The sequence below is a fragment of the Lagenorhynchus albirostris genome, chromosome 20 (genome assembly GCF_949774975.1).
Source record: "Lagenorhynchus albirostris chromosome 20, mLagAlb1.1, whole genome shotgun sequence".
NCBI classification, from domain to species: Eukaryota; Metazoa; Chordata; class Mammalia; order Artiodactyla; family Delphinidae; genus Lagenorhynchus; species Lagenorhynchus albirostris.
Window position 1 is genome coordinate 2,058,206 of NC_083114.1, and position 23,101 is coordinate 2,081,306.

At 55.3% G+C, this 23,101-nt stretch overlaps 1 protein-coding gene across 8 annotated transcripts in view; it reads right to left on the reverse strand.

The window, feature by feature from the left end:
* Positions 1 to 2,503: 2,503 nt before the first annotated feature.
* ALDH3A1 (aldehyde dehydrogenase 3 family member A1) overlaps positions 2,504 to 23,101 on the reverse strand; it is a 28,354-nt gene continuing 7,756 nt past the window's right edge. For 3 of the 8 annotated variants that reach the window (XM_060134160.1, XM_060134163.1, XM_060134159.1), the window contains 13 exons: positions 20,762 to 20,827; positions 10,902 to 11,050; positions 8,759 to 8,866; positions 8,229 to 8,395; positions 6,640 to 6,871; positions 6,259 to 6,344; positions 5,808 to 6,016; positions 5,172 to 5,289; positions 4,530 to 4,671; positions 3,728 to 3,894; positions 3,205 to 3,304; positions 2,718 to 2,848; positions 2,504 to 2,641 (listed from right to left, as the gene is read on the reverse strand). In XM_060134160.1, the coding sequence (XP_059990143.1) occupies positions 2,627 to 2,641; positions 2,718 to 2,848; positions 3,205 to 3,304; positions 3,728 to 3,894; positions 4,530 to 4,671; positions 5,172 to 5,289; positions 5,808 to 6,016; positions 6,259 to 6,344; positions 6,640 to 6,871; positions 8,229 to 8,390 (1,362 nt within the window). In that variant the 5' untranslated portion in view covers positions 8,391 to 8,395; positions 8,759 to 8,866; positions 10,902 to 11,050; positions 20,762 to 20,827 and the 3' untranslated portion in view covers positions 2,504 to 2,626. Of the gene's footprint in view, positions 2,642 to 2,717; positions 2,849 to 3,204; positions 3,305 to 3,727; positions 3,895 to 4,529; positions 4,672 to 5,171; positions 5,290 to 5,807; positions 6,017 to 6,258; positions 6,345 to 6,639; positions 6,872 to 8,228; positions 8,396 to 8,752; positions 8,867 to 10,901; positions 11,051 to 11,083; positions 11,102 to 12,717; positions 12,900 to 20,761; positions 20,915 to 23,101 lie in introns of those variants that run through there. The other 5 variants (XM_060134161.1, XM_060134162.1, XM_060134164.1 and 2 more) reach the window with 4 other exon arrangements.

Genomic DNA, 23,101 nt, shown 5'->3' on the forward strand with positions numbered 1-23,101 from the left:
CAACCTTGGCCAGAGGCTGCGGGTGGAGTCCGGGCAGTGGGGTGCAGGGAGCAGGGAGGCTGGAATGGGGGGTGGGGACACGAGTCCCTGCGGGTCGGGGTAGCTCTCGGGGGCCGTGGCCTACCTCCCCTCAGTCAGTTCCTCCAATCGGCCTCTCTCACTGCGGGGAGATCCTCCATCACCGGAGCGGCACTGCCCTCCCGCCGGGACTTTTCCCGTCTGTTTATTCCCGTGTTTAGCATCTGTGTCCGTGTTGCTGTCCGATGGCGACGGTCCTCTGCGGTTCCCAGCACCCTTTCAGCTGGCAGGGGTGGGGTACAAGACGGGATGTGAGCGCGGCGACCCGTGGGCAACCCTCTGCCTCCCCCTCCCCTGCTTCAGTGAACCCCCAAGGCCTGCCCTGAGCTGGGGGGGGGGCCTCCATTAGCAGGGGGCTTCGAGGAGCAGAGCCCGGCCAACCTCCTGTCGGGTTCCCCACAGCTGTCCTGGGGTCAGCCCGTTGCTGCCGCAGCACCCAGCCTTTCCTAAGTCACCCCAATCGAACGTGGCTCCTCGAGAGCACAGACCCTATCGCCCTGTCACAGCACCCAGGACAGTCCACTCAAAAAATAGTGGCTGAACGAACAAACGAGCGGGGGAAATCTTCCCTTCTGTTCTGTCACGACAACAAAAGAAGGGACTGTGACCACAACAGACGGTTTGCTTGTTTTATGTCTGAGAATCTAAACACCAGAAGCTCCACATAGTGGAAACAAAGGATGCTTTGCTAAGCTTGTGGCGATCCGGCTGAGACTCGGGAAGTCACGTCGGGAAGCACAGGGTGCCCTCCGTGCCCTCGGCCCAGCGTGACGGCGGTTTGTGAGGAGTAACCCGGAACGTCACCTGCTCTCGCTGGTGGCCCGCGAGTGGGGAGGGCTCTCGGCCATTTACGTTTTGGACGATGGCAGTTGTTTGGAAAGAATGAATCCGTTGTGCAAATATTTTTTCAGCCCATTCCTTAGCCCAGGAAAAAACAGTAGAAAGAGAAAACAGTAGATGGGATCACCGGGTGGAGGCAAGATCAAGGGGTTTTTCCATTGTTTTCTTTTGAGTTAAATCTAGTTTGGAAATAGGATTAGTCCAGAACGCGTCAGGTCTGGGACATCACAGTGAAACGGCTTAGATCGTTCTGTCTTGTTATAAAGATAGTAAGTGGGAAGAAAAGGAGGAGGAAAGAGAAAGAGATGATGGTGATTTTTCCTGAAGGTGCTAATCTTCCCTCTGGAACAAGGCAGATCAGGTGTTTGGAAACTCCGAGCCGTCTCCTCCCCAAGCTGAGCGTTTCCAGCTCTCTCGACACATCCTCAAGCAAGGGTTTTGAGGAGACCCTCAAGTGCCACTGCAAGTGACACTTCCGTGGTTTCAGGAAGGAGCAGATGCTCCCGAGACGCGGCCCCGGTGAGTGGCGCAGCGAGCCCAGGCGACACTGCTTCCCTCGGCTGGTTTCCTCATCTGGCTGCTGGTGGGTAGGGGTGGAGGAGAGAGGGGCGGGTCCGGCGAGACTCCCTCCCCCGCATCCAGCCGGGGGGCGGGGGGGGGCGGGGGGCACACCTTTGAGCAGGATATGGTCTTTGCCGTTAATACAGCTTAAACCGCCAGGAGCTCAGGGCCAGGGCCAGAGACTTTAATGTGGGAGGAGAATCCGGGGAGGTGGGAGAACAGAAGTGTGGGGTCCCGGGACCCCAGAGTTGAGGGGGAGGGTGTTGCAAGGAGGGGTGGCCGGGCAGGGCCTTGGGAGGCTGCGGCCAAGACGGTGGGCCTGCCTACACGGGTTGGAGCCCGGATGGACGGGAGTGGTTTCTGCAGAGAGCAGGGGACAGACGGGCTCGGCCGGACGGGTCAGCAGGAGGAAGGAGGGCGGGGACATGAGGTAGTAGCTGCAGGGGCAGCAGGTCTGGAGAAGATTTTGGTTTTGTTACTATTCAGTTATTTGACTTTTGCAAAATAAGGAGCAGGTGTGCACAGTAGACATCCAGTGACACAGGGCCTTTCACCCTCTGCCCGGTCCCCCTTTGCTTCTCCTGGAGGGGACGAGGCACAGGTAGCAGCCAGCGGCCCAGCTGCCCCGCTCTCCCCCTGGCCTGATTCCGGGCTCCTGCTCTGGCCCGCGCCCTGATTCCCATGGTTGTCGCTGGACCCTGTCCTGGCCCCTCAGGCACCCTCGGGGCCCAGGTGCTGCCGGCGCTGAGGGTCCTGGGGCTGACCCCGGCTACCCACCCTCCGGCCCCAGGACCCTCACTCTGGAGTCACCCAGGGGGTCATGTTGACCACCCACCGCGGGTCTCACCAGGGACCCCCACCTTGGCCTCCACGGTCACCCCTCCACTGGACACACCTGAAATGGAGCTGACGTCCCCAAGTCCAGGGGCCCTGGGGCTCAAGTGAGGCTCCGGGGGGTGGAGGGGAATGGGGGGAACCAGAGAGGGTGGGGGGCAGGGCTTCAGAGACACGCACGCACGCACATTCCTGGGCTGCTGGGAAACTTTATTGGTCTCTACTCTAGAGAGGGAGGCGAGGATGCCCTCGGAGCAAGAGGGGTGCCAGGAGCAGCCGTCCAAGGGCGCAGCACAGCGAGGCCAGGGCAGCTTCAGTGACGGGGCATCTGTGGGGGACACGAGGCGTGGTGAGGCCCTTGCCCAGGGCCCAGCGGCTCCCCGCACTGCCGCCCCGCCACTCACCTTGGCCGGGCTCGGGGGGTATCTGGCTCTGAGGGCCTCCTCATTCAGCAGAGGCCTCACCAGGCAAGAGCGGCGGTGGGAGAAGGTCTCGAAGCTCTTCTTGCCATGGTAGGACCCCATGCCGCTGCCCCCTGCGGGAGGAGCCAGCTCAGCGTGGCCCCGAGACCCCGACGCCCCTCCTGCGCCCCTTCTCCGAGCGGCCTGGGGGCCCCCGATCCCTGGGGTGTCCGCCGAGGCATCCACGCCAGGAACAGTGGCCAGGAAGAGCCTCATCCCAGCCCCGCCACTAGGTGGCTCTGCGACCTCTGGCGCGTGCGCCCTCCCTCAGGCCCCAGGTGACCTCTGGGACCCTCTAGGGTCTGGAGGTTGAATGTGGCTGATGGATGTACCAGCAGAGGGAGAGGTCAGTGGGAGTCTGAGGCCCAGCCCAAGGGTGGGGGGGACACCCGCGGGGGGCAGTGGGCCGTGAGCTCGGCCCCAGACTCACCCACGCCCCCGTAGGGCAGCGAGGGCACGGTCGTGTGGACGATGACGTCGTTGGCCGTCACCCCGCCACTAGAAGTCTCCGCGATCATCTTCTTAATCACCTGCAATAGCCCCGGGGCTCAGCCTGCGGCCCGGGACACCCAGCCCCTCCCCCTCCCCGCTGCCCAGGCGCGTCCTGGAGCCGCAAGGACGCGGGAGCTGGTGAAGGCAGAGCCCCCGCGCCGGGCCGCTCCCCGCCCCGAGCCCCAGGCTGGGTTCTCCACTCTCCCCACGTAGTTTTGTGGGGAGATGGTAAGAGCAGCAGTTCCCAGGACGGCGTGCGCGGCACCGAGGGGCTCATCATCATCTCATTCACGCTCTGTCCTGATTTCAGAGCTGAGAAGAAAGGGGCTCAGGAAGGTTAAGCGGCTTGCGGTGAACAGTGAGGCTGGGATTTGCTCCCAGGTCTGTGAACCCCTGGATCCTGTTTGCAGGAGCAGCGCGCCCAGGGCCCCAGGACCCTGGAGGAGGGTCCCCCGGCTCACCTTGTCGTTTAGGGAGAACACATAGAGGGCCAGGGGCTTCTCGCGCTGGCTGATGAACTGGATGGCTTCCTCCAGGCCGCGCACGCATACGATGGGCATTATGGGCCCTAAGACCTCCTCCTGCATCACCGGGGACTGGGGGTCCACGTCCACGAGGATGGTGGGGGCTGGAGCAGGGAAGAAGCCGGCGTCAGCTAGTGTAGAGACCCCAGCCCAGGCGTCTGGTTTCTCACCCAGCCCTTTACAGACAAGGCGGCAAGGCTTAGCGGGGCGGGGCAGGCACGGGGCCTCCTCCTGCCAGGCTCCATCCCGGCGGACCACGGAGAGAACCCTGGATTCACCTATACGGGAGGAGCCCGGGCTCCACACTTCAGGGGGCGGGCCCTGTGCCCCGCTAGCCACGTGAGCCCTGCTGGAGCTCTTCAGCCTCCTGGCAACTTGGGGGCCAAGTGGGGCCCCATCTGCTGACCCTCCAGCCCAGGCACTGCGGGCCCCTCCCGCTGGGCACACCTGGGGCTCCTGTGGCCTCTGCTGAAGCTGCCGGGATGCAGAGGAGGTGAAGCCTCCTCTAGGCCTTGAGGGGAGGGGCTTCTGGGCTGGGGAGGGGCCTCCCAGGGGCTGTGTCCAGCTCCTGCCCGCCAAGAGGCCCAGAGCCAACCCGGGGCCACAGGTGAAAGTGACGGACACACACCATGGGGCTGCGTCTGCTCTTCAGGGGTGTGTGCCCACCCGCCGCCCGCTCGCGGGGCCCCTGGCAGCCCTGGCGGGCAGGCGGTGCTCTCCTGAAGGGCAGCGCACACACCTATGTACCGGCTGGTCGCATCCCCGGTGCCCCCGTAGGCCACCTTCTGGCCTTCCATCAGGCCCATCACCCTCTGGAAGTGTAGGGAGTTGATGATTCTCCCGTAGTCGCGGGACTTCTTGGCATCCTCCCCGTAGAACTCCTGTGGAGGAGAGCCTCCAGGTGAGGATGTGGACCCTCATCACGGCCACAGGCTGTGAGGTCACTGGTGACCCCAACCTGGGAGCACACGTGGGCACCGCCCTGTGGGGCAGCAGTCAATGGCACAGCGACCCCGAGAACTACGGAGCTGCCGCACCCTGGGCGCCCCCCGACTTTCCTGGCACACGAAGTGCTGCAAGACAGCTGTGTTGTTTGAAAGAAATACATGCACAGCGTCTGGACATCACACTGGGACCAGACGCGTGCGTCTACAGCAAGGAGAATGGAGGGAACACACCAAGTCAGCAGCGACTGGCTTTAGGTGGTGGGATTCTGGGTGGAGCTTTTCCCTCTTCTTTATGCTTTTTAATCTTTTCCAAATTATCGACAGCGAGTGTGGATTATTTTCATGAGCAGAAAAGAATGAGCCAGTCTTTTCTCAAGTCCACGTCCATGTCACCACCTGGCAGCCTGTCACCCGCCCCCGGGGCCAACACTCACCTTCAGGGACTTTGTGAGCTTCTCCACGACTTGGTTCTGGATCGAGGGGTCACACAGGATGTAATCGGGGGCCACGCACCCCTGGCCGCTGTTCATGAATTTCCCCCAGGCGATGCGTCTGTAAAAACCCCAGGTTAGATGACATATCGCCAGCCCGGGGGGGCTCCCCAGGAACAGGCCTCTGGCTCGGTTAGCCCAGGGTCAGGGCACGAGGGGCTCTGCTGTGAGCTGTCCACCAGGGGGGCCCCTTAGCACCCCACTGGCTTCTAGATCCCATGACCCTGGACGTGCTCACAGGGCCTGCGGTGACCTCATCACTGACTGGCGGGGGGTGTCTGGCGTGGGCGGACTTTATCCCCCTCTTTTCACAGCCTTGAGCCCTGCACGGCCAGGTGTCACTGTGCTCAGGGCCCCACACCCCAGAAGGCTACATGTGCGGGACATGAGGGCGGGCAGGGCTGTCCTGGACCCCTCCTCTGCGGGAAGCCTTTCCCGCACCTCTTCTGTGAGCATGGTACCTCCAGCCCCAGCTCCCGCCAGGACCGCGGGTGCCCTGAGGGCAGGGGCCACGTCAGTGGCACTCAGAGTGAACTGCCGTCCGTCTGAGCTGGGGGGCAGCCAGGCCAAGCCCCTCACCTGCAGGCGACGTCCAGGTCACAGTCCTTGTCCACGTAGCAGGGGTTTTTGCCCCCCAGCCCCAGCGTGACGGGGGTCAGGTGCTTGGCCGCAGCCATCATGACGATCCTGCCCACCCCGGGGCTCCCGATGTACAGGATGTGGTCAAATCTCTCCTTGAGCACCTCCGTGGTTTCGGGGACACCCCCACTGATCACCGGGTACAGATCCTTCCGAGAGAGGACAGAGGCGAGGCTCAGAAAGGACCACAGCCCCCTCCCCACGTGGCCGGGCCGTCGCCACCAAATGGACCCCCTCTCTTGGCTCAGGGGCTCCAGTCACCCCAGTGGGAGTGGCCAGCTGTCCTCACCCCACCCGGGGCTTGGGCCCTGGCTGCAAGAATTCACTATTTCTCAACCCCTGAAGACACGGCCCCGCCCCCGTTCTCCGTGTGCCCTGGAGAGTCTGTCACCTTGTCCAGGTACTGGGGGAGGATGGTGGCCAGCAGGCTCGCTGTGTTCTCACTCAGCTCCGACGGCTTGAGGACCACCGCGTTCCCTGCAGAGCACACGGAATCAGGGCCATGCTGGGGCCACCCCCCTGCTCTGCCCTCCCAGGGACCAAGGGCGCATGGTGGGCGGTGAGGCTGTGTGGACATCTGAGCCTGGCTGGGCCTGGGCACCGGGAAGCCTGGTCCCCACAGCCTCCTGTGAGAGCCGGACCCTCCTATGGCTCCCTGACCCCAGGCTGCCTCTTCGCACAGGCCTGCGCCCCCCCACCCCAGGCCCTCCCCTCCACAGCGGAGAAGAGGGATCCCTCCTGGCTCCCCGACCCAGAACGGGGCTCACGGTACCTGCAGCAATGGCGCCCACCATGGGCTGGATGGTGAGGCTGAAGGGGTAGTTCCAGGTGCCGATGATGAGAACCACACCCAGGGGCTCTGAGTGGATGTAGGACTCATCCTGCTGGGTCTGGGGCGTCTTCTCCACGGGCTCGTCCGCAGCCCACTCAGGGAGTTTCTTGATCACGTAGTCGATCTCCTCCAGGACGTACACGATCTCCTCGTAGTAGGCGGTCCATTCGTTCTACAGCGAGAGGGCTCCGTGAGGCTTGCTGGCCCCAGGGTGAGGGCCACGCAGCCGGGGCTCTGAGCAGAGGCCCCAGGGCTGGCGGTGGTCCTTGGCTCGCTGCTTCCCAGCTTTGTGACCCCGAGTGAACCTCCTGACCTCAGTCTCCCAGTCTGCAAAATGGGAACATGACTGGACCTCATGCTCCAGGTGGGCCCATTGGACACAGCCTGGCTTGTTCTGCTGCCCACATGAAGGCGGCCATTCACCGTGGGCTCCCCAGCCCAGTGGGCCAGGCAAGAAGGCACAAGGGGGCAGAGCTGAGGATTAGCCTTCGAGTGGTGGGTCTGTGAGGGCCCCTTTCTGCCAGTGCTGGGGGCCCAGACAGGTTGGACACATCGAGCATGAGGTGCCCTCGGGCACCTCAGACCTGAGTAGTGATTTGAGGGTCACTCAGTGAGTCGGGGGAAACTGAGCTGAGGGGTGTCCGGGAAGGCTTAGCGATGAAAACAAGACTTGAAGCCAGGACGGAGCCCTAAGAAGACCACCCTGATGAAGTGGCTTCAGGAAAGAGGCCACCAAAGAGAGTCAGGAGGAAATCCAAGAGACCCTCAGCCAGCGGAGGAAGCCAGTGTGGGGGGCTTCCGAGAGAGGGGTGCAAAGTGGGACACACAGCTCTTCCGTGAACTTTGGCTGTGCAGAGCAAGACAGAAGTCGTGAGGTCAGCACTGGGTTTTCTTGCCTTTGTTTTTTGCTGTAAGATGAGAAATCTTGAGAAATTAAAAAAAAAAAAATACAGTGGCAAAAGGCCCGGAAACGGTAGGGGGACGGGCTCCACAGCCCCTCTGCTCTCTTCCAAGGCCAGGCGGATGGAAGGGTGGAAGCAGGCCCAAGTGACTTGGGGGCAGCGAGGGGGAGGGGCTGAGTATTCGGAGGGGTCTGATTTTGCCCAGGGGTAGGAGAGGACGGGGAGGGAGGGAGGGAGGACGCCCAGCAGAGCAGGCTGCCCTCCGCGAAGCCGGGCTGGGCTGTTCCCTGGTGTGGAGAAGCCGGCCCGCACGGGGCTGAGAGGTGAAGGAAAGAAGAGGCCGGAGAGGGGTGGCCTCGTGTGCTGGGCTGGGTGGAGAAGGGCGTGAAGCCAGGAGTGGGGATGACGGACCTGGCGCGTGGGACCTGGGGCGCCGCAGGACGCAAGGAGAAGCCGGCACGCCCCGTCTGAGCGGCTGCGCTTTCCCCTCCGTAAAAGGGTCCTGAGGCGCCCGGAGTGTTTTGGGGGCTAAGTGTCAAGAGCCGGGCGCAGAGCCTGGCCCGCGGCGCGCAGCCCACGTCCTGGGCGCACGCAGCCCTCTCCTGCCCGTGGCCGGTCGGGGCGCACCTTGCGGAGGTCGGCGGCCAGCGCGCCCACGAGGTCCTTCTCGCGCTCGCGGATCAGGCGCCGCAGCCCCTCCAGCTGCTGGACGCGGCACTGGAGCGGGCGCGTCTTGCCCGCGTTGAAGGCGGCTCTGGCCCGCTGCACCACCTCGCTGATTGTGTCCATGGTTCCTGAGGACAGAGAGCTCCTTGGAGCCGGGAGGAGGGCGCGCGCTCCCCGGCCACCCACTGGGACCCGGGGTCCCCAGGGCAGCACCCACCCTCACTGGTAATTTTATAGGAAGAGGAAGATCTCCCTGGGAGCACCGAGAAATGGCCTCCTTTTGCCTTCTCAGCTCCCTAACCCTGTTGTCTTGGACTCTTCTGGCCATCGGTGTACTCCCTCCCTGAGCAGATGACAGACCCCCGCAGTGAGGACCCCAGGCAGCAGTGACCTGCGGTCCTCAGGGTGTCTACAGATGCTGATGGTGGGTTCTTGGCAGGGTGCTGGGGGCAGGCCCTTCCTGGCATCTCAGGGCCCATGCCCACCTCTACCTTCGTGTAGAGTTGGTGACTCTCGCAGGCAATCACTCCAAGTGCTCTGCACACCCAACCAGGGCAGTCTCCAGATCAAAGGACACGGGTCGTGATTCCACACCCACGCTGATTAAAGAAAACCCAGCATCAGGATTCTCACACCACCTTTCTGGCTGAGCCGACATTCTCAAAAGCACTGGCGGCTTCCCAGACAGAACCAGGCTTGGTGTTTAAACCCGTGTGTGCCTGTAACACCTGTGAGACAGACCGACTCACAGAGCTTCAGATTTCCACAAAAAAGCTGCCCGTACAGCAGACCATGCTGGCGAAGTGGGATGGCTCTGCTGGGAGGCATTTGGCTATGCCCAGCAAAAACCTTTAAAATCTATTTCTCTGTGACGTAGTAGGTCCACGTTCAGGAGCTCATAGAAATGAGCGCATTCCTAAACATTCATGAACAAGAAAGTTCATCAGGCTTATACATAAAAGAGAGATACTGGAAACATCCTAAGTGTCCATCAGCAGGAGACAATTTCAAAGACGTCTGCTGCACCCACGTGCCAGGTGATCGTGCGGTAATTAGGACAGAGATGGACAAGTGTTTCAGCACCTTTATAAGGGCGCTCTCTGTACCAGATGTGTCCCGGGCATGAGGGATAAGAAACAAAACAGTTTCCAGAACAACAGATACCCCAGGCGTGTGCATGCCTGTTCATGCGAGAGCCCAGAGGGGCGGCCCCCGCCCCCCCCCCGCCACCCCGCGTGGTGACTGCTGGGGGATGGGAGGGAGGTTGGGGGTGGATTAGAGGTGATCCTCATTTTCATCTTCTGGAGGGCTTCACTTTTTTTGCAGTGAACTTGCATTTTTTAAAAATGTTTGTTACCTTTTTGAATAGGTAACACGCTCATGGTGGAAAATGTAAAAGATACAAAAGGGACATAGAGAAAAGTAAACGTTCCTCCTCCCTTCTCCCCCAGCAATTCTTCCTGTCCTCCAAGAGGTTCCCACCCTCTTTCAGACACGGTGTAACCTCTGACATCAGAAAAAACCCACAATAAGGCTATTTCCATTTGGCAAAAAAATTAAATACCATATCTACATATATGTAGATACACATGTATGTAGATATGGTATATGTAATACATATGGTATATGTGTACATATTACCATACATGGCATATATAAATTTATAGATGTGTATGTATGTATGTGTGTATATGTATGTATGTATGTGTGTATATGTATGTATGTATGAAATCCTGCTTGAATTCCAGCAAGTAGCTTCTGACTCCTCCCATCACCTCCCCTCTCCACAGCACTGACCCCCACCCTGGTTTTCGGCATGGACAGGAGGGCCCTGCTGGCATCCAGGGCGCCCCAAGCCTGGGGTGCCACGGCCCCCTCCCTAGGTCCGACGGGAAATCGGAGGGAGCCCTCTGGGATCCCTCGGCCCAGCCTGCCATTGGCCAGGCCACCTGTGACCCCAGCCACACAGCCCGGCAGGAAGGTCCTGCTTCCCTCCCCAGCCTCGTGTGGGCAAACCAGGGCAGCAGCCTCTGGCCATCGGCCACCAAGGCCTGGCGGCTCAGGGCAGAAGAGCTGGTGGGAGGGAGACCAGGAGGGCTGGCCCCCAGCTCAGCACTCAGAACCACGTGGTCTCTGGGAATGAGCTTCCTCTGTGGGCAGCGTTAATAGCAGTGTCGCTTCTCAGTCATTACAAAGATTAATGGCGCCGGGAAGTAGCTAACATTGCGCTTGATGTCCCAGTGGAAGCAGCTGGAATTAGTCCCCCAGGACCCATCCTTCTTCCCACACCCCTGCATCCCGCCTGCTTCACCTGTGCCACTTTGTTCCCAGGTGTCATCATCCCCTTTGATCCTCACAAAAATCCTCGCTCTGTAGGAGCGCCCACCAAGAAGGAGCCGTTACGAGTCCATTTTACAGATGAGGAAGTGAGGCCAATAGACGTGCAATAAATGCTCTGTCTTTGGTCTCCCAGTTAGCAAGTAGCAAAGTCAGGATTTGAACCCGCTTCTGTCTCTATCTCATGCCGCTCGTGCCTTTAACTACAGGACTCTGCTGCCTCTGGGTTACTGAATCAAGGCTTCTCACCCACCGTCCCCTGGGTCCCCCTGCTCCAAGGGTCCCCGGGGCCTCTACCTCCCTGTGGCAGGGGTGGTAGAGCTGCCAGACGTGAGCTTCAGGCCCTTGGGGCAGCCAGCCGCGGATCCTCAGAAGATGCTCCTGGGTGTGGGGAGGACCAGCCACAGAGGTGGACCCGCTCCTGGCCAGGCTGCAGCTAGAGATTTCTAGGAGGAGAAGAGAATGGGGAAGAGAGTTACCTTCGACACAGGCTGTCCCGGGGCTGGAGCTCCAGGAATGGGCATCAGCCTAGAGAGGATGCATTTAAGGACCCTTCTCCCCGCCCCCTGGGCCCTTGGAGTCCCTGCCCAGGAAGTTTGCATAACAAGAACAAAACAGTTTTCAAACGTGGGGTGTAGTAATCCGGCCCTCTGCTCCCAGTTTGGGGATTAGGCCTGGGGTTGTCTGCTTTTGTTCTGCTCAGAAATGCAAGAATGTGTCTGTGGAGGCTTGGGCGGGGCCGGGTCCAATCTCCCAAAGGAGCCCCTGTGTTTGCCTCGGGCATGGGGCTGCTGATTGATTCAACCTGACCTGACTGCTTCCAGATTTTCCAAGTGCAATTACCAGCAGCTGTCCTCCTGACCTCCCTGATTACATAAGGGCGGGGGAGGCACAGTCACAGTGAGCGTGCACGCAGCTACCCGAGGACGCCCCATCAAGGTGAGATCTCTAAGCCTGGGGAATCGCAGGCCGGGGCTTTCTACACGAGGCCCCCCCAATACGTGGGTCTGCCCACTTGTTGAACAGCAGAGAAGAGGGCCATGGACCAGTACCGACTGCCAGGAACCTCCCCAGTGAGGTCGGTCACCCACGGAGCCAGAGATGCTTGGGCAGAGAGGACTCTGGGATAACAGATGTTTGCTGGGCGTCTGCTCAGTGGGGATGGAGGCCTGTGTGGAAGACACATCTGGCCACTTCTCACACCGCCCCTGCTACCTGGACTCTGGGCTTCCTCCCACTGGGCACTTCCTGCCACCCTCACCCACCAGCCTTGCTTCCCTACAGGCCCCTGCAGAGGTGCTCTTCCCTCCCCCCTCCCTCCCCCTGGAATGCCCCTCCCATACAGCCCTCATCATCACGCTTCCTCCTCTTCCTCCACGTTATTTTTCTCCAGACCACGTATCACTCTCTGAGATGCTATTTGTCTACTTATTTTGTCACCTGTCACCCTCCAGCTAGAATCTGCTTTGTTCACTGCTGTATCCTCAGCACCCAGAACACTGTCTGGCACATAGTAGGTGCTCAATAAGTGAATGACGGAATAAACAGAAACTTTCAAAATAATACGAACCCTATAGTGGCTGGAATATGCACAAGATGCTACAGGGCCTCAGATGAGAGTCCCGAGGGAGGGAAACGGAGTCTGAGCTGAATGGGAGGTATTTAGGCTTGGAACAGCAAGAGCAAAGGCACAGAGGCAGGAAACAAAGTCGTGTGTCTTCGCAGTTATTAAGGTGCTATTAAAAACATAACTAATGGGAAAAGAATTTGAAAAAGAATAGGTACATGTATATATATGACTGAATCACTTTGCTGTACACCTGAAACTATCACAACATTGGTTTTTTTTGTTTGTTTTTTAATATTTGGAAACTTTATTTTAATGAACAATTCTTTTCCGGTGTGATTTTATTATTATTATTTTTTGGCCGTGCTGCATGGCATGTGGGATCTTACTTCCCCAACCAGGGATCGAACCCGCTCCCCCTGCATTGGAAACGCGGAGTCTTAACCACTGGACCACCAGGGAAGTCCCAACATTGTTAATCAACTATACTCCAATATAAAATAAAAAGTTAAAAAACTAAAAGAAAAAATAAAATTGTAATTGAACCTGTTGGAGATGCATATTCCCAAGCTCCACCTGCTCGACAAAATCAGAAACTCTGGGATAAGGCCCAGCCATTGGTGGTGTAACAAGTCCTCCAGGTGATTCTGATGCCTCCAGGTGAAGTTGGAGAACCAGTGACTCACCAGTTACTGATAACAGTTTACTGGGAGGAGTTCCCTTTGATCTGTGTTTTTATTCCTTTAAGAAATTGCTATGAGAAAATCATATTATTTATTGTTGAATATCTGCTACAAGTTACAAACATATATATGGATTTATAAAATTATATTTTGTAACTATATAAAGCTGGGAAGATTGATGGTAATGATGTGAATATGAGAGAGATTTTATATTGGCCTGTGACACAGAATTCAGTTTACATGTTTCAAGTGGCCAAGGAACTAGGGTGATGGCATAAAACCTTATGAGAAATTGTTCTAAGGAACGAATAAAAAGTTTGTAGCGGCAAACGTGAAGTCATCAGGTGACAGCAGGTGTGACGTGAGGCATTATTCCAGGGACGCATCACAAATCTGGGGCTGCCTGTGGTCATCAGGGCCAGCACTCAGGCAGCAGTCACTTGTGCCGTGACTGAACGCATGGGGCCTCTGGTGACAATTCCACAGGGAGGGTGTTATTCTCCCCATTTTATATAAGGGGGACCAGAGACTTGTAAGAACGTTGGTCCAGGCTCTCACTGCTCACAGGTGGCAGAAGAAGCCCTTGAACCCACCAAAGCCCAGGCTCACTCACCGAATGCAAGCCGTCTCCCCGGAAGTGAGATGCAGCCAAAGCAACCCCAACAGGAAGTGACGTAGTCCATGCCCGTTCCCCACGGGGGTGCCCTCCTGCCCTCCTTCTGAACGTTCTGATTATCATTACGCAGACGGTTCCAACCAACCTGGGGATCTGGTTCCTCAGGCTAAGTGAATGGATGGAAAGAGGAAGGACGACGGGGAGGAACAGCTGTGAAGAACAGTGAGGAAGATGCCGACTGGAAGGATCAATTCCATTTACAACAGCATCAGAAAGAAGAAGTAAATTTAAATGTAAACTTAACAAAAGAAGTGTAAGACTTATACACTGAAAATTGCAACACATCGTCGAAAAAAATTAAAGATCTAAATAAATGGAAAGAAATCACAAGTTTGTGGATTGAAAGACATAATACTGTTAAGGTGACAGCATTCTCCAAATTGATTTACAGATTCAATGCAATTCCTGTTAAAATCCCAGCTGGCTTTTTTTTTTTTTTCAGGAGTAGAAAAGCTGATCTTAAAATTCGTGTGTAAATGCAAGGGACCAAGAAGAGCCATAACAATTTTGATAAAGAAGAAGAAAGCTGGAGGATTCAATTTCAAAAGTATAACAACACTGCAGAGATCATGATACTGGCATAAAACAGACAAGCAGATCAATGGAATAGAGCTGAGAGTCCAGAAACAAACCCTTACACGTGTGGCCAACTGACTTTTGACAAGGCTGCCAAGACAATTCAGTGAGGAAAAAGAACAGTCTTTCCAACAAAAGGCACTGGGATGACGGAATATCCACATGCAAAAAGATGAACGTGGACCGTTACCTCACACCATACACAAAAATTAACTCAAAATGGATCATCGACCTAAATGTAAGAGCTAAAACTATAAAACTTCTACAAGAAAACATAGGAGTAAATCTTCATGTCCTTGGGTCAGGCAATGGTTTCCTAGATAACAAGACCAAAAGCATAAGTGACAAAAGAAAAAAACAGCTAATTGGGCTACATCAAAGCGTGGGCTTCCCTGGTGGCACAGTGGTTAAGAATCCGCCTGCCAATGCAGGGCACACGGGTTCGAGCCCTGGTCCGGGAAGATCCCACATGCCGCGGAGCAACTAAGCCCGTGCGCCACAGCTACTGAGCCTGCGCTCTAGAGCCTGCGAGCCACAACTACCGAAGCCCGCGCACCTAGAGCCCGTGCTCCGCAATAAGAGGAGCCACCGCAACGAGAAGCCCTCGAACTGCAACGAAGAGCAGCCCCTGCTCGCCACAACTAGAGAAAGCCCACGTGCAGCAACAAAGACCCAACACAGCTAAAAATTAATTAATTAATTAATTTAAAAAAATGTCAAAGCATTTGTGCTGCAAATTATACCAGCAAGAAAGTGAAAAGAAAACCCACAGACTGGGAGAAAAGATTGGCAAATCATGTATCTGATAAGGGACTTAGAGTATATAAAGAACTATTACAACTCAACTTTTATCGTTTGTCAATATTAGACAAATAACCCAATTTAAAAATGGGTGAAGGATCCAAACAGACATTTTTCCAAAGAAGATATACAAACAGCCAACAAACACATGAAAAGATGCTTGGCATCATTCGTTATCAGGGAAATGAAAGAGAAAAACACAATGAGATACCACTTCCCAGCCACTAGCATGGCCATTAAAAAAAAAAAAAAAGGCAGAGACAATAAGAAGTGTTGGCGAGGAGGTGGAGAAATTGAAACTCTCCTACACGGCTGGTGGGGATGTAAAATGGTGCAGCCACTTTGGAAAACAGGCAGTTCCTCAAAGAGTTAAACACAGAGCTACCATATGACCCAGCAATTCCACTCCTAGGTCTACACCCAAGAGAAAGGAAGACCTGTGTCCACACAAACAGTTGTACATGAATGTTCACAGCAGCATGATTCACAGGAGCCAAAAAGTGGAAATAACCTAAATGTCCATTAACTGATGAATGGATAAACAAAACGGGGTGTATCTGTACAACGGAACATTATTACGCCGTAAAAAGAAATGAAGTTTGGATACACGCCTCACCACGGATGAGTCTTGTGGACATTATGCTCCAGACACATAGGACTACGTAGTGTACGACTGATTCCATTCATATGAAACGTCCAGTAAAGGCAAATTTATAGAGACAGAAAGTAGGTTAGGGGCTGCCTGGGGCTGAGAAAAGGGGGTGGGGGCAGAGGGTGAGGATTGACTGCTAATGGGTACAGTGTTTTTTTAGGGGGACAAACGTGTTCATGATTAGGTTGTGGGGATGTCTGCACAAAAAACTAAAAAAAATTGAGTTGTACACCAAAATGAATAACATGGTGTTGAATTGTATCTCAATGAAGCTATTAAAATATGTATATCATATTCAGTACCCTCACTCTGAGAAAATAGGAAAATGCATTAGGAAAATGTGGAATCTCCCCTACAGAGAACTGAAAATCATTTACGTAGATCACGCCCCCAGGAGGAGGTGGAGTGTAACCCTCTTTTCTTACGTGTGGGATGTGTGTAGTGACTTCTTTCCAAAGAGGCCAGGGTGGACTGGTCAGGGGAGTAACTCTACACAGAAGAAGCTGATGAACACGACCTCAGCGGGTGTTCAAGGTCAAGGTCATGGCGACCCCATGTCCCCTGGATACCACGTGATAAAAACCGGTGCTTCCACTCTGTGGTCTGCTTCCCCAAACCCAAACCCCCAGTCTAACCATGAGATGAACATCAGACATGCCCAAATTGAGGGAAGTTCAACAAAATACCTGAACAGCCCTCCTCAAAACCATCAAGGTCACCAAAACAAGGGAAGTCTGAGCCCAGAGGAGCCTGAGGAGATGGGACAGTAAATGGAAGGTGGTCTCTGGATGGGATCCAGGGACAGAAAAGGGACATTCGGCACAAACCAAAGAAACCCGGAGAGAGCATGGGCTTCGGTTAATCACACACCAGCATCGGTTCACTAGCTACAACAAACAAGATATCGGCAATAGGGAATCCACGTGCAGACGGCCCAGGAACTCTCCACACTGTCTTGGCAATTATTCTGTAAATCCAAAACAATTCAAAAGTAAGATTTTTATTTTAAAATCTCATCTGGAGGCAGCACACAGGGTAAACGAGTGCTAGCTCAGGCGTCCCCAGCTGTGAGGCCCGGGAAAGACGCTTACCTTCCCGGGGCCCCATTTCCCCATGAGTTAAAATACGGGCGCCAGAATCACAAGCAGTTGTGTGGGACCCTGAGGCGGCGACATGCGTGAAAGGACTTTGGAAAGTGAAATCCCTTCCAAAATCATCCACGGAAAGAGGTAAGCTTCAGTGAGCTGCACCACTGACCTCAGCTAACCTGCCCGTCTTCCTAATGTCATACTGGCACTAGGTCTTTGCCTCGGGAGCCCTTCAGCCTCCAGGCGGGCTGCCCTTCCTCCTCCCGTCGTCCCCACTGCTTTCCCAGTCCGGCACCGGCTCCCCTGCTGTCGCCTGGTGGATGCCCCCCTCCTGGCACCATGGGTGTCGCCTCCCCACTGAGATCCCGCCATGTAAACTTCCCGTATAAACTTCCGGGTGAGGCACAGTGCTGGGGCTCACTGGCCCAGAGAGCTGACTGCTGGGGCCTGGTTGGAGCGAGGCGGACAGCGTGGGTGGGGCAGGCTGGACTCGGCTTCGCCCAGCAGCTCTGACCTCGGGGTCCCTCCCGCCGCCGTCCTGGGTTCCTGGGTGCAGCGCTGAGCCACTGGAGGACACTGGGATTTCAAATACTGTTTAGAGAGCTTCTCCCCGGACAGCGGCAAGGAGAGCGGACCGGCTGCATGTCTGGGAAAACGCAGGAAGGATCCCCGGGGGTCCCTTCCCCTCTATCTGCCCTGAGGGCAGAGACTTGGGTCGGAGAAGCTGCAGGTGTGCATCCCGGGAAGTCAGTGGAAGAGGGAAGCTCCCCCAGGGATGCTGCAAAGGTCCCCCACTGTCACCCGACCCTGACCTTCCCCTGTGCAGGCTCCCAGGAAGCTCCCAGGAAGCCCCCAGGAAGCCAGGGCTGAGTTGGAACAAAGGGCAGCCCGGGGCTGGAGTGGGCAGGGTTGCGCGGCCCGGCAAAGTGCAAGTCACGGTGAGCTGGGCGCCTGGTCCGACCCCGCCCGGAGCCCCCGCCTGCTGGGGGGCAGGCCCGGGCCGCCTGGCACTCCTGCTTCTCGAGCGTGGGAAGCCGCACCCCGATTCCTGACAAACACGAGTGCACCCCATCGCACACCAAGTCTGATATTTATTCTAACAAGGGTGAAAATCTCTCCGTTTTATTTCTGCATGGTGATCACACAAACATAATTCCGTGAACCTGCACAATGTGATGACTAGTTTTTAGAGCCGCCCTTTCCTTTCACACATAACTGGCTTGCCTCTCCCTCTGTCAGCACCCCGTAAAATTCCAGTGTGCACCCCCTGTGTTTTTCCCAATGCTTATATAACATCCGATAAAGTTAAATGTACATGACACACTGGGGGCTGTCGCTGCTTTTAAAACAGGGGCTCTGGGCTTCCCAGGTGGCGCAGTGGTTGAGAGTCCGCCTGCCACTGCAGGGGACACGGGTTCGTGCCCCGGTCCGAGAAGATCCCACATGCCGCGGAGAGGCTGGGCCCGTGAGCCATGGCCGCTGAGCCTGTGCGTCCGGAGCCTGTGCTCCGCAACGGGAGAGGCCACAACAGTGAGAGGCCTGCTTACCGCAAAAAAAAAACAAAAAAAAAAACAGGGGCTCATCAGATACGGGCTCTGATCCCCCGCTGCCTCAGACCGCGGGATCCACTCTGTCCCCTCTCGCAGCTGTTTAGTATTAATATCAACAACGTTTGATGTGCACAGGACCAGAATGCTCCCTGTTGAGGGGAAGCCACCTGGCTTCCAGCTTTTGACCGATGCTCCATAAGCCTCCTTGAACTTACGGGTGTTTTTATTTCTCTGTAACAGAATCCCAGGAATGTTGGCATTTTTGATTTCGTGCGTGTTGCCCGATGGATTTCTGCAAGGCCGTCCCTGGAGGCCAGCAGGCTGTCCGGGCTCTGGTCCAGTCAGGCAGCCAGTGCCCTGCGTTCTTGCCACTTCTCGGCTGTTCCCTGACCCCGGCGGGTGGGCTGGCGCATTGTCACACCTGTGCCGGCCACAGGCCTTCGCCCCACTTCTCTTCTGTGTTTTCCTTGTCAGCGTTTAAGAGCTCTTGCTGTTACAGCTGCTGAGTCACTAGTGCTCTCCTTGATCCGTCACTTGTACGTGGACTGGATTTATGGTGCCTTTTGCTACACGTGAGTTTTAGTATAGCCAGCGAGAACTCTTCTGTTTTAGTTTGAATGAGGAGGGTTCTCTCTCCTGTCCTATGTGGTTCATCTAATTCTCGGGACATTCTCGTAAGATTTGTATTATTATTTACTCTGAGCCCATCAAGAGACTATTTTATCAATAATGCGGACGTCCCCTATATGAGCTCATTTAATCCTCACAACTGCAAAGAGGTAGGAACTATTATGATGTCCATTTTATAGATAGGAAACGGAAGCACAGAGAGGCTAAGTAATTGGCCTAAGGTCACACAGCTGCTAAGTGACAGAGCTAGGCCTCACCTGGCATCGATTCCTTGATCCCCCTTCGAAGGCTCACACCCTTGGGCTTCCCCATTTCCTCCAGGTTTTCAAATTTTTGCTGTAGTGTCGAATAGTTTCCTTAAAATGCTTTAATCTCCTGACCCTGTCATTATGTCTCCTTTCTGAACCTTAACCTTGTGTGTTTCTGTATCTCATTTTTCTTTCACAAAGAAAGTGCAAGTCAGGGTGAGCTCGGGTTCTTCTGCTCACGGGTGTTTGCAAAGACCAGGCTGCACTTATCTTCTAAGAGAAGCGTGAAGCTAGGTTTCTGATTCAGTTCTGTTCTTCTTCATCAATTCCATCTTCCTACTTTCTTTTTGTACTTAAACTGGGTAAGTAGGTCCTTTGACTTTTGTTTTCCTATTTTAATACTGATGGCCTTTGTCTTTATTTCCCACTGAATATACGGTTTTGCCGTGTCCTGGAGTTTTGAGAATGTAACATTCTTACTTTCACCACTTTCCAATAATTTTTAATTTCCCTCTTGATGGCCTCTTTAAGTGTTTTTTATAAGTGTGTTTCCTAATATCAAAGTAGTTAACATTATATTCGTCACACCTTTATTATTTACTGCCAGTTTTCTCAGATTATGATAAAAATATGGCCTTCTTCTCTGCTTTTCTCTATTGGTTCAGGTCTTCTTTGTGGTCAAATAGATAATTTCTGTAGCCGTTCCAGGGACATACGAATGAGATGTATTATTTCTGTTCATAGATGTAAAAACCTCCACCTATTGAATCAAATGTACCGACTTTTCCTGGGTATATTACCCAGCTGTCCTTGCAATTCTGATACTTCTGCTCTGTGTGTTTAACCACATTTTGCTTTGTTCATACAAGTTTATGACTGTTTGATCCCCTTTATAATTTTTGCTTTTCTTCTTCCTCTGTTGTGATCTTAAAGGCCACCTTATCTGATGTTAATTTGGGTGGTCCTGCCTTATTTTTGTTTGCACGGGTCTGAGCACCTAAGTCCCTCCAGCCCTTCTTTAGCCTGCGGCTTTACATGCATTTCTCATAAATGACAGAGGGAGGGTTTGTCTTAGACGCCCTCTGACCGTCTCTCTGTTTTACTAGAAGGACTGGGACCTTCCATCGCATTCTTCCCATTACCTTTGTGTCCACTCTTCACGTCGCTCTCTCCTCTCTGATGCTCACGGTTCCTCCCTTTCCCTGCTCATCTGAAAGCTCTGCCGCCAGGGAAGCCCCTGAAACGGCTTTTTAATGTGTTTTCAATTCCTGCTTCCAGCTGTGCCTCCTCAAATCTTTCTGTCCCTTCAAACACTGCGAGCGGCTCCATCACTTCCTGGCCAACTCCCGTGCCCAAGCTCCGTCCAGACTAAGTTAGCACTTCGATCCCAGCGCACAGCCTCCGCCAGCTCAGCTCCAGTCTGTGGCCCCAGGAAGGGGACAGGTCTCATCCCGCCTTGTCCCCCGAGGCTCTGTCCCCCAAGGCTCCGTGGCCCTGGTGCGGGGGCTGACAGGAGAAGGGACCAGGGCAGTGTCCTTCTGCTTACCTGGCGCTCCCCACGGCCTCTGGGGACTCCCAGGGGTCCCGCAGCTCCTGCCCACCACACAGGTCCCGGGAAAGGAGAGATTTCCCCGCACCCTCAGTTCCAGCCCCACCCTCCAGGGCACCTTCCTCGGGTCCCCTCACCTGGCTGGCAGCTCCCCTGGTATCAGCGAGATGGTCCACGGGCGTGCCTCCTTGGAGTGCTGTCAGCTGGAGGAAAATCACACATCCTCTTGTGCAAATGGGGCCCCCTCTGCCTGGCTGTCTCTCTCTGGCTCTCTTTTCCAGCTCCATCATCTCGGATGACACAGAGGGTAGCTCAGCAAGCCCCCTGGGTGAGGAGATGTCCCTTCTGCAGGCACCCCGATCTCTCTCGGTGACTCTCGGAGCCCCCCTCGGTTGGCTTGGAGAGGTGGGGACTCCACCTTTGGGGGAGTGTTGGGGGGGAAAGGAAAAGGCCACAGGCCCCCCTCAGGTGCACGACTTCCTTGACTCTTAAAATTGCTGCACTTTCTAGTTCCCCGTCTCCATGGCAGAGAGATGCTGGAAGCAGTTCTCTCCCTCACCTGGAGCGAGGTCTCCACGGGGCGGAGGGCCAGAGTGCCCCAAGGAAGGACAGACAGAGCCCAAGGGGAGGGGGCGTTTCGGGCCCTAGGGCGCGGCTGGAGAGCTGGCCATTCCCACACTGGCACGCGTGCCCGTCTCCCCTGAGTCCAAACTGGTGATGCTGGGGAGGGGTCGGCAGCCACTCTTGGGACCGCGGAGCCGCCACAGGGAACACGGCCCGGTCAAAACCATCTGCACAGCTAACTACAGCAGAGCATCATCCAGCCTTGAAAAAGGGAGGAAATCCTGGGGACTGCCCTGGGGGTCTATCGGATAAGACTCAGCACTCCCAATGCAGGGGGCGCGAGGTTCGATCCCTGGTCGGGGAACTAGATCCTGCATGCATGCCGCAACTAAGAGTCCTCATGTCACAACTAAGGAGCCCGTGAGCTGCAACTAAGGAGCCCGCATTCTGCAAGCCGGTGCAACTAAATAAATAAATTTAGAAAAGAAAAAGGGGGTGTACTTCCCTGGTGGCGAAGTGGTTAAGAATCCTCCTGCCAATGCAGGGGACACGAGTTCGAGGCCTGGTCCGGGAAGATTCCCACATGCTGCGGAGCCACTAAGCCCATGTGCCGCAACTACTGAAGCCCACGCGCCTAGAGCCCGTGCTCTGCAATGCGCAGCCTCCGCTCGCCGCAACTACAGAAAGCCCGCGTGCAGCAATCAAAGACCCAACACGGCCAAAAGTAAATAAATAAATAAATATTTTAAAAAATAAGGGGGAGGGGAGGAAATTCTTACACCTGCTCCAACAGGATGAACACGGAGGGCGTTGCGCTGAGTGAAACAGCCAGTCACAGAAGGACGGGCACTGTATGGCTCCACGTGTATGAGGTCATCAAATCCACAGAGACAGAGGGTGGGATGTGGGGGGGTGCCAGGGGCTGGGGGAGGGTGTAGAGTGAGGGTGTAATGGGGACAGAGTTTCAGTTTGGGAAGATGAGAAGGTTCTGGAGATGATGGTGGCAATGGACACACAACAATGCGAATAAACTTAATGACACTGAATTGTGCACTTAAAAATGATGAAGATGGTCAATTTTACGTTGTGTGTGTGCCTACGTGCTCCGCTCAGTTCCACTGCTAGACTCGGCTCTGAGCTGTGGACACCATCTGGGAACTAGAGCTACTCTTCCCATCAAACCAGGAGCCTTCTTTGTCACGGGGGCATGGAGAGAACCCATTTCTGCAGACTTCTCCCTACCCGTGCCTGACAGGTGTGGACTCCAATTTCGCTGAGAGCTGTTTTCCTCCATTATTGCGGCTAATGATGACACTCAGCTCATGTATGTCTCAACCAGACTCCATGTTATTTCCTTGGAACCATCAGTTGACCTTTAACATGGACCTTAACTCTGACTAGAATTTAAAGTCTCTGTATCAGCACAGTGTAATTTCCGTTGCCCTTACTCTCCACCCCCTTTTTTTTCTATTTTAATCAGAAAATATAGTTAAATACTGAAAAAAAAAATCCCATCCACATGGACCCAGTAACGTAGCAGATGCATGGACACCCCACCCTCTACTGAGCCCCCTGCCCCGGGTACTGGGGCGGGAGCCGCGGTGGACAAAGGGCAGAGGCGACCCTCGCCCTCACAGAGACCCCACCCTGCAGGGACAGAGCCGGCAGAGACTCTCGGAGAGCTGGGTGGAGGCCCTGTGCAGTGGGTCAGGGGAAGTGGCCCCAGCACTTGTCCAGGTGTGAACCAGCTCCGGCTTTAAGTGAGCAAGGCTAGACTTGCTGAGACATGGGTGGAGGATGACAAAGCCGAATCAGGACAGCAGTTACCTTTGGGGCAGGGAGAGGAATAGATAGCGGGTGGGGGGGGGGGGGCCGCGGAGAATGCACCAAGAGCTTTCTAGGTATGTAATTTC